This window comes from Brassica napus, chromosome C2 (assembly GCF_020379485.1).
Source record: "Brassica napus cultivar Da-Ae chromosome C2, Da-Ae, whole genome shotgun sequence".
NCBI lineage: Eukaryota > Viridiplantae > Streptophyta > Magnoliopsida > Brassicales > Brassicaceae > Brassica > Brassica napus.
The window spans coordinates 51,864,764-51,876,060 of NC_063445.1; the positions used below are offsets into that span (position 1 = coordinate 51,864,764).

An 11,297-nucleotide genomic window follows, 5' to 3' on the forward strand; every position below is an offset into this window, starting at 1 on the left:
CTTACAGATTCTAAATCCTAAGTTTACAACAATCACTTAAATTATAACATTAAAGTTCTCAAGTACTAATCCCTCTTTTTATGTTTTGTAGAAATATTAAAATCTGCTCATTCATTATTACATTTTTTTAATAACATGGTATACATATTATATTTGAATCCGATTGTGATAATAACAATACGTATATAAATATAAAGCTTCTATATATATATACTAGTATTTGAAAAGAGAATATTACGTTCAGAGTCACTTATGTACTTATGAATGTCAGTCCAAGTCACATGTTTATACAAGAGCACTTTACCTTAAAGATCTGTTAGGACTCAGCTTTTCTAGTTGACTCTCAACCAGGAATCTCTTTAACTAAACTAATAAATTGGCGTGCTTCAGTCTCAGCCATTGATCTTTAAAAAACATGGACAACCCAGATTCAATTATTCAGATCCAGACAAGACATATATCTGCCTCCATTCCACACACTTAGATCTGTTACTGTAATTTTCATCACGGACGGCCCAAGTTATTCTGAGATCTCACCTGGATTTACCATCGTCGTTCACCATTGTGGAACACAAAATCCTCGCTATTCCTTCACGTACAAGGTGTGTTCCTCTTTTAAATTGCATGATTAAGCTAGTCTGACTGCTAATCATTTATGTCTTCTCCTCTTATCTTATTTGGTATCAGCCGTTGTCCATGGCGGAGCATTGTATGGTCATCGCCGGCAAGTGGGAAACCTCTGCAGACAGCCACTGGAATTTCTCCATAGACAAACAGCACATGACAAGGATTGTTCCTCTTCGTAATGGCATTCCCTTGACCGAATTACTGAGCAATGTATTCAGGGAGTTCTTCGACAACGTCGATGTCATCCGCACCGCCGTACTTAGTTATTGGCCACCAAATTCCAAGGAGCTTGCAACCGGTCTTACCACACCGCCAGTCATGCTGACAAACGACAAGGTTGTCTCCTACTTTTACCAGCACTTTCAAGCTAACAAGAGAATGAATTTGTTTGTCACTTTCAAAATCCAACCCTAACCCCATCCGATTAGTCATGTTGATGAGAATCCTTTACCGTTCACTACGCCCAACCAACCTATCAAGAGGACCCAAAGTCCCTATTCTTCGTCTGCACGGCGACATCCTTCAACCGCTGGGTCTCAAATACCAGGCTTCTCCCTTTTCAACGACGACGACCTCAAATTGTCTCAGGGTTGTCTGCCTGTACACTCTTAGAATAGTCCGCATGTACAGGCGGAGTTATCCTCAGAGCTGTCCGCATGTACATCGCCCTACAGCTGTCTCTCAGATTCCAGGCTCCTCTCTTTCCACCGACGATAACCTGGATCAAGAATTTCCTGTTGTTGGGAACTCTGGTCCATCAAAAACTAATCTCTTCTCCCTCCTAGACGAAACCCTCTTCTGCCAAGATGAGCTCCTTGAAAATATGTTCAAAGAAGACCCCGACAACATACCCGACAGCTGGGCTACCGACGAGGACGAAGACACTGCTTCTGATGCTTCTCTTCCTGCTGATATTGACGGTGTTCAAACCCATGGGTATGACCAAGACTTTTGGGCTCCTCTTATTGGTAACCCCCTAGGTGGGTCTGATGCGGCTGAGGTTATGGCGGGTATCGCAGTGCCCAAGACTGCACCCCATATCATCCACTGCACAGCTGGTGACGCTTTGACCACACTGTCCTTGTCTCCGGCGAACTACCACCGTACTGCAAAGCGGAAGTTGGCTCATCATCGCTACCCGTACATCCTCGTAGTTGTCCACCCGTACATCCTCGAACTGGTGAGCCCGTACATCCTCGAAGTGGTCCATCCGTAACTCCCCAGAGTTGTCCACCCGTACGCCGTTCTACCGCTTCCACAAGTTCGGCTCGCACATCGTACACTGATCACCACCAGCCCCATCCCCCACCCCGCCTCCGCGTGAAACCCGTCCCCTTTTAGAAATAAGTGACGAGGAATTTGATGTTCCACCCATGTTTGATGATACCTTGTTTGAAGCTGAGGACGTTCCAGACTTGGATATTGATGATGATGAACCTTGCGTTGGGAAATTGTATGCATCAAAGGAAGACTGTCAAATTGGGCTCGCCATCTACGCAATCAATGAGCAGTTTTATTTCAGGCAGACTAGAACTAGCAGGCATTCCTTCGTCCTCAGTTGCCATGACACTCGTTGTGAGTGGAGAATCCGTGCTAAAGAGCTCACCACATGCGGCTACTACACTATTCAGAAGTGTTATCTGGACCATACTTGCGAGACTGAGACTCGCAGGCTTTACAAGAAACGTGCTACCTCAAAGGTTTTAGCACATATCTATCGCTCCAAATACGGCGATACAGCTGATGCACCAAAAGCTCTCCAGCTCCAGCAACTTGTTCTTGAAGATTTGCGTGTCTCTGCTTCCTACATGAAATGCCATCGGGCAAAAGGTCTTGCACTTGACATTACACATGGGAATGCAGAGGACTCCTACCTCAACATAGCAGGTTATTTTGACAGGCTGAAAGCAACTAATCCTGGGACAGTCACTGCTATCGAAATTGAGCTTGATGATGCTGGTGACACCCGTTTTCTATACGCTTTTCTGTCTTTTGGAGCCTCAATCCAAGGATTCCGTCGCTTACGTCATGTCTTGATTATTGATGGCACTCACCTATAAGGAAAATACTAAGGTTTACTCCTCATTGCAAGTGGACATAATGGAAACTTCCAAGTCTTCCCTGTTGCCTTTGTTGTTGTTGATGGTGAAACTGAAGAGGCCTGGACATGGTTTCTAACCAAGCTTGAGAGGATTATAGCTGACTCAAACACACTCACCATCATCTCTGATCGTCATGTCTCCATCATTAAAGCAATAAGTCTGACATTCCCAAAAGCACACCATTATCCTGCATTGTGCATCTCATGAGGAATGTTGTTTCCCGGTACAAAAGCAAGGGTCTCGCCAAGATGGTTTGTGAGGCTGCATTCTCATTTTGGCGCTTGATTTTGATGCTAACTTTGCAAAAATAAAACAAGCTAATGCACCCTGCTTCAAATACCTTAAAGACATTGGCACCGCAAAATGGTCTCGCACTTACTTTCTTGGAAACCGTTACAATCTCCTCACCAGCAACGTTGCTAAACAGCTGAACAAGGCTATTTCCAAATCTAGAGCTTCTCCAATTGTTGTGATGTTCATGTTCATCCAACGCATGCTCACTCGGTGGTTCTCAGCTAGGAGGATAAAATCAGCAAAACAGAGGGGCTTTGTCACCCCCGAGGTTGATAAAGTCATGCAGACTCATATCAAACTCACCAAAGGCAGCAAGATTTATCCAGCCAAAGAATGGACCTACTCGGTTAGGGGTCTTTTTGGTCACCCTAACACTGTCCACCTCGATACTAAAGCCTGTACATGTCAAGTGTTCCAAAAGCTAAAAATACCATGCGGACATGCTATGTTGGCTGCTGTAACAATCAGTCTCCCATACACCCAATTAGTTGGTGATTGCTACAAAACACAACACTGGATCGACACCTACTCTGGTGTGATCTTACCTGAGGCTCCCTTAGGCAACCATTCTATCCCCCTACTATTGCGGATGTCACCATTTACCCACCAAGGACTCGCCGCCCATCTGGCCGACCGAAGGACAAACGGATTCCTTCCACAAGAGAGGTTCAGGTAACTTATTTTTCTCTCACTAACTACTTCAACTCCACGTTCCTTACTTACTTACACCAATCTTGTCTTCTCTCAAGCTCTCAAGAAACCCAAGGTCGTCCCCAACAAATGTGGTCGTTGCGTAGGCACTGGCCATAACCGCACTCGCTGTGTTGTCCCCATCTGACAGTGGTGAATCTTATATCCACCGGACTTCTCTTTTGGATAGCGAATTTACCTAGGATAAGCCCCTTTTGTCTTTTCTCGGTGCTTTTGTTTTGCATATCTAAACCTTAGAAACATGTATTGGCTGTTCCTTTTTGGTGGCTTAAAACGCTTTTGTTTCAGGAAAAATGTTTCACTTATTATTCTCATGCCCACGTGTACTGTCTGTTCCTATATGCTCTTACTAACATGCCTTCACAAATCTGCCGTCCATATGTACAGGAATTCGTCTTCAGCCCTCCTCCATATGTACAGGAAGTCGTTGTACACCCTTTTCCATATGTACAAACAACACCCATTTCGTTGTAACCCTTGTACATTCAAGGATCACAAGATGACGTACATATAACGTTTCATGTTGACTCAATCATACTCGTGGTCCTACCGTGCCTACTAAATCCAAGAACGATAACCCTCCTGATTGGGAGGAATGAGGACACTCACGTACAACTAATCTGTTGTACAAGTATACCTATATGGTACATATCTTCTAGGTAACAGTTCATAGGTACAGAAAACATGTTCAACCCTTGTCCATATGTACAACCAACACCCATTCCTTAGCAACCCTTGTTCGTACGTACACATGTATCTATCTTCAACATATTTTCTAAATCGGTGATGTACAACTAACGGTTCATATGTACATACAACGTTTTCAACCCTTCTACAGTGTGTACATCTGTACACCTAATCTGGTGTACAACTTATACCACTTATATATTGTTCTATGTACAGATAACGGTTCACGCATTCCTTCCTTCGTTCATCTCAAATAAAACGTGGTCCTACCGTGCCTACTAAATCTAAGAACGATAACCCTCGTGATTGGGAGGAATGAGGGTACTCACGTACAACTAATCTGCTGTACAAGTGTATCTATATGGTACATATATTCTACGTAACAGTTCATATGTACAGAAACAGTTTCCAACCCTTGTCCATATGTACAACCAAAACCCATTCCTTAGTAACCCTTATTCATATGTACACATGCATCTATCTTGCACATATTTTCTAGCTCGGTGATGTACAGATAACAGTTCATATGTACAGACACCGTTTTCAACCCTTGTAATGAGTGTACACATGTACACCTAATTTGGTGTACAACTTATACCACTTATATGTTGTCCTACGTACAGCTGACGGTTCACGCATTCCTTCCTTCGTTCATCTCAAACAAAACATGGCATCTCAAACAAAACATGGCTACAGATAACGGTTCACGCATTCCTGCCAGTTCTAAATACATTAGTTCGAGTTGCACATACCAAAAAACAGTTGCTACGCCATAAGCCCACCGTACATAATCAACGTTTTAATACATCACAAAATCCAACCCTAGCCCGACTATCATACATCACCACAACAAAAAAAAAATTATTGCGCCTACTTAGCTGTGTCGCCCCCCATGTACAAGGGTACAATCCAATCTCGGTACACGTCCATAGCATATTGCTTCCTGAATATGTCAACCGCGTTGTCTGTTATGTCGCCAAGCCCTGGTTGCTCTACACTTGTCAAAGACAACTCCATAAACTTCACTGCCACTGGCCCGCAATCACCACTGCGTCTATTCTGATACACAACCTCCATCCGCTCAACCACAAACGGTTCCATGCCATGCCCCAACAGAAACTCAGGTGGACATACCTTCCGCACTAGGTAAGGTAGCATCTGAGCTATTGGTGACATTATCACCATCACCTCTTCCATGCTCCTCAGACTGCGATCTGAATCAAACACCTGAACACGCCAAGTGCGGATGTTTATGGCCAAACCAACCCAGTGATTTGTACCCCAGATCATGGGCCCATACACTATGTCCACATCCACACCGAGTTTCTTCCCCTCCTTCGTTAAATATCCTGCTAGCTTTGGATCCGAAAACACTCTGCCTTTGTATGTTTCCGCCTTAAACGACCTAGCTTTGCCTAACAGATGATCTACAAACCATGGATCTACAAACATGTCCCTGTTTTCCTTCAACAGTGCCCCATGCCTCTCACTGACATAATCCACCAACACTTCCATATGCTGCCACAAGAAACAAAAAAATTCACCAATATATCTCACAGATATAAGTTTCACTAACGAGAGGTTTGGAATGACGTACCTTCGTTGACATCCATTTACATGGTGTTGCAAGGTCAAGGAAAAACTGATTATCCAAATCATACTTCCCCGCACCAAGATGCAACCTGCACCGAAAGAAACCACCGCTTATTCATACATTCGCGATCAGCAATCACACATCCACACTTATGCACTTACACTTTCGGGTTTGTAAGCAAGACCTTCTCAAAATACCCAAAGTCAATGTCTTCCACAGCAGGCACAATTTGATCAACGCTAAAAGGTTCCTTCGCCAATAGCAATGAAGCCAAATTAGCCTCCGCCTAAGCCGGCTCATGCTTCTCGCTTCTCGGACACGGTGAAGAGTCGCTAGAACACGTTATCATCTCACTCCCATCGCTTGCCTATACAGCTCCTACATCTGCAACATCTTCAACACCATCTACCTGCATTACAACCCACAAAAAAATATATATTACCACCTGAATATACGACTCTCATGTACAACAATATCCACACCGTCCATATGTACAACGCACCTTCCCAAGTCCTTTGATTTCACCCCCTCTTCTCTCCAGCACCAGAAACAGGGGTAGAAACTTTCTTCCCTCCTTCAGGATACGATTCATCTTTAACCTGCACAAAGCAAGACAAATTAACTCACAACCCGGACCATCAAAACAACTCATACACATTTACAGCTCACACCAACTCGTACACATGGACAGCTCACACCAACTCACACCAACCCCTACTCTACACCACACTAGACGTACAATTCACACCAACTCGTACACATGTATAGCTCACCTTAATTACTGCATTGGCTTCAAGACCCACATCTACTTCCCCAGATGTACCCCTAACAATCGCTCCCACCAGTTTGTCCAGCCCAGATAATTCCTGCGTGTCAGAATCAAAGTTGTTCAGCGCACACACACAACTAAAATTCACTACACAAAACTACTAACAGAAACTTCACATCCGTACTCTCCTCAAACTCAACTCCGCCCACATCCTCTGCTCATGTGCTTAGTTTGACAACTTTGCCCTGAAACACCCTCAAACTGTTTACCCTTCCGTACCCAGCTACAGATTGTCCATATGTACAGCTTACCTGCGCGACTTTGGTTGTACAGTCATCCATGCCTCCATCTCCAGAAGGGCCTACAGGTTCCTTTACATTCACTCCATCCGATTCCTGCATCAAATCACATTCAAGGCTTTCAGTAGCCAAACAAAACCTACTGAAAGCAGAAACATCCATTAAACACACACCTTCGACTTTGCTTCGTCCCCATCCTCTGCAACATTGGCACCATCCTTTGCTTCGCCAACAACCATCTTTCCAGAAGCTCCACCATCAATGCAACCCTGCATAATTACTAGAATTACAATACGGAAACATGAAACAATGTTAACCCACAAGTCATTTGCTTACCTCATCCTCACTCACAAAGAAAGTTTTATTAGTTGTCGCCCTGTACAGTACGCAACCACTCTTAGCAGTTGCCCTATCATCAACCCACTGCAGCGGTACACCATTTCCTTCCTTCAATGGTGCAAGCACTTCTGGTGGTTCTTCAGACGACATCCCCTCCATCTCCACATCTTTCGCTCTGCTGCCCTTCTCTTGATCATCCTCCTCTTCATCCTCACTAACATTATCTTCCACGTCTTCCTCGTCTTCCGCTTCCACATCCTCACTCTCAGCAGGTAAATTTTCATTACCTATACCTACATCATCTTCGTCCACGCTCACATCCTCGCCAACATCTTTTACAATCGGTGTTTCAGGTATATCCCCTTCTTCTTATGTGTCCTCATCTGACAAATATTTCTCCTCGGCCGCTGCTGCACTCTTCTTCTTTTTTTCCTTCAGCCTTCTCCCACTACAGAACATCTCCTTCCTCGGTGTAACCCCTATCCTCTTGCGCCTTCCTAACCTTTTTATCATCCACCCAACAATCTTTTCCAAAGCATCAAACCGTGCAACTAGCTCTTCATATTTATCATCATCTACCAAAGTCGGCCTCCTGATGTAGGTGCTCAACCGTCTTTGCTTCAACACGTGCCCCCCCCCCCACCCCCAACATTGGTTCTTGAACTACCGCCCTGCCTTTTCCTCTTATTTGTGGCCTTACGCTTCTCATGATCATACAAATCCTCTGCTGCGTCACCACCGCGCCACATATACTTCTTGAACTTATGTCCGTCTTCGATAAGCCGCACCATGTACTTCACCCTCCGATCATCTATCTCATCATCCCATTCTCCCCACCCGTCGGGCTTGTCGGGCCCTATCTCCATCATAGGCTGCACAGTCAGCTGCACCCACCAGAACACCAAAACAATTAGCACAAACACAAAACAAAATCTGAACTACAGTACGCGCGTACACCAGGTACCCAATTGTACATAAATTCACTTAAACTTTCGTGTACACGCGTACTCCACATAACTACAATTACAGAACGTTACCTCAGGATGGTGCTCAGCCTCCGAGACGTCCACCAAGTTCAATCCCGTGTGTTGTGGGAGGCTTTCATAGTCTATGATCTCCTGGTCATCGTTACCACCAAGCCTAGTCAAAAGTTGCGGTATGCATTCATAGGCAACTAGCTGGAGCGCCAGTGGCAAACCAGTCATTTTTTTAGTTTTCTGCCTCAGCTTGGTGCAGAGCTCTCCCGTCGGGTCATCGCATACCCCCATTATCCTCTTGGGTGGAATCATGCCGCTCACTGTCCAGTAAAATGACTCCTTCCCCAACTGAAAAGCCAAGAAATTCTTCAGACTCTCAACCCGCTTCACATGCTTAAGTGTAGGCCGAGCTGGTTGGGTTGGGGCTATGAGCACCCCATCAACAATTATTATCAAACACAACTTCAACCGTCGGCTGCGATAAATGGTTAGGTCCTCTGTCACCATCTGAACCACGTCAGGAATAGTTATGTCGCGCCTGCCGTCAAACAACTTGTCCCAGTAGGCATAGTCCTTCTCTTTGTATTTCGGCTTCATATCTACAACATATCATATCCTTCCTCAAACTCTCCACACGGGAGCCTAGTGACATGGTAAAACTCCACCATTGAGAACCTTAGAGGGTTGCCCCCAAACACTGGCCAGGCTTCATACCTCTTCTTCGTCACCAACTGCCTCGCTAGCAGCGTGTGTATCATCACAGAGGAGTAGCTACATCTACGAACAGGTAATTCAAACAACTTCCCAAAACAAGAACCCAGAATCCGATCCATCTCCGGCGTACCACGAAGAACATCCTTCACCGCGACTAGGAAATCCAGACTCAAATAAACATTAAGACGCCGACTTCGATATCTGTCAGTCGCAAACAATCTCTCCGGCAATCTCTCATCGGATCCGCCGCCGGAATTATCCTCCTCTGCAAACGAAGAAAAAATTTATAATTAGCAAATTTTCACTCCTATACTGACTCGAACACCCACCCCCGACCTTCGATTGAACCCTCCATCATCAACCCACAAAATTACCAAAACCCTAAAACTCAGTGAACCACACGAATATGGTTAGATCGGAAACTCACCACCCACGTGCTCTTTGCCTGGCCGCCTACGCCTCGTAGTCATCTCGGAATCTACAAATCTCTCCACTCAACTATCCTCGCAAACTATTTCTCTGTCGCCTTCGCCGGAGCCACGAGTTAAAAGTTTCTAAATCTGAAAACAGCAATGCTTCCCTATCCCTTCTCGCGCCCCGATGGAAATACACAAAATAAACTACTAATAAAAAATGCTGGGATTTCGAATTTCAAAACCCAAACCCGCGTAAAGACCCAAACTAACTAAACCCACTCTAGTTTGCTTTTCAAGGGGTACTATAGTATTTTACCACTCAGAATGTGTCTCACTAGCCCAAAGTGACCCAGCCTGTTAGACAAAGTTGAAAAGTGACCCACAAGGTAAATCACTCATTTGAGAAAGCCAACACTTTCTGTTTTTGGGCATCTGTCCGGAGAGGACTCTAAAATTGCTTTATATATATATATATATATTTGAAATAAAACTGCATGTCCTCTATCATTTATTTAAATGGTACTATGCGTTTATAAATCGCGATTCAGTACGGCACAAATGATTTTCACGTATTGCAAAATATACAAAATATTCCTTATTAAATAAAAACAATTTCTTAAAAAATAGTAATATATATGAACGTAAGATATTTGTACATTTTTTTTTCAAACACCAAATGCTTATATTAAACTAAAGGCCAACGGGCTAAGTCGATTACAACCGGAGATATTTGTAAAGTTAAAAACTAATATTAAGATTATAGCATATTCGATTTATTATGCATTATACAGTAATTATTGATAAGATAACACATTTTAGTCGAGTTTTGAAATAGATGTACAAATACCCTAAGATTAACATTATTTTTAGGGAATTTTCTACTAAAGAACAAAAAAAACTTACCTATTGTTTCCTTAGAATCATTTAGACATTCTTGTCCACTTAGAACTAACATTAATGTTAATCCAATTATGTCCTTCTAATAATAATTAAACTTGTTTAAAATAATCTTATATATTAAAACAGAAGTCACAACATTGATTCATGTGTGATTTTTTTTTAAAATAGACCTAATGGACGTATTTCTAGAAAGTCATGTTACTTTTAATCTCTAATCTTATCATTTAAATTTTGGACCTACCAGAAATTTTTATTGAACTATCAATAATTGGATTTAAACAATAGATGATCTATTGGATTTATATATAATATAAATTAAATAAATATAATTTGATGTTGTAATACTATACCTTCATATGTTAATTACTTAAATATTTGTCGATGTTAACTTTTAAAATTATAAAAAAAAAAATTTTAATAACAAAAATCATATTATCTAACAATGATTAATATTTACTACCTTAAACCAATGAAAATAAATTTTAAACTATATAGTTTATTTTAAAAATTAAACAAAAACTAAATATTTAATTATTTACTCGATAATATAAATCTATGAAGCGAAAAGTTTAATTTTTTAAAAACTTTCTAAATTTGTGAAATGTTACAATATCTTTGAATATGACAATAAAACAATATTTTACTAATCTTTATATATATAGGTACGATTTTAATAATGAAATAATAATCTGAAAATATATATATAGAAGAAGATACAAATACATGTGAAAGTTTGAAACAATCTATTCAATGAAAAAATATACCGTAAACTTGCTATGATTTAAAAATTGATAGACGCATTTATACATAATATATATCAATTTACAATTGAAAACAAAATGTTTATACAAAAATAAATGAAAACAAA

General features: G+C 42.0%; 1 protein-coding gene across 1 annotated transcript; it reads left to right on the top strand.

Moving 5' to 3' along the window:
• Positions 1-2,000: 2,000 nt before the first annotated feature.
• Positions 2,001-2,936, top strand: LOC125582475. Its single transcript, XM_048749217.1, has 2 exons — positions 2,001-2,586; positions 2,701-2,936. Exons 1-2 carry the CDS (start codon positions 2,001-2,003, stop codon positions 2,934-2,936), a joined length of 822 nt encoding a protein of 273 aa, XP_048605174.1.
• Positions 2,937-11,297: the final 8,361 nt, after the last annotated feature.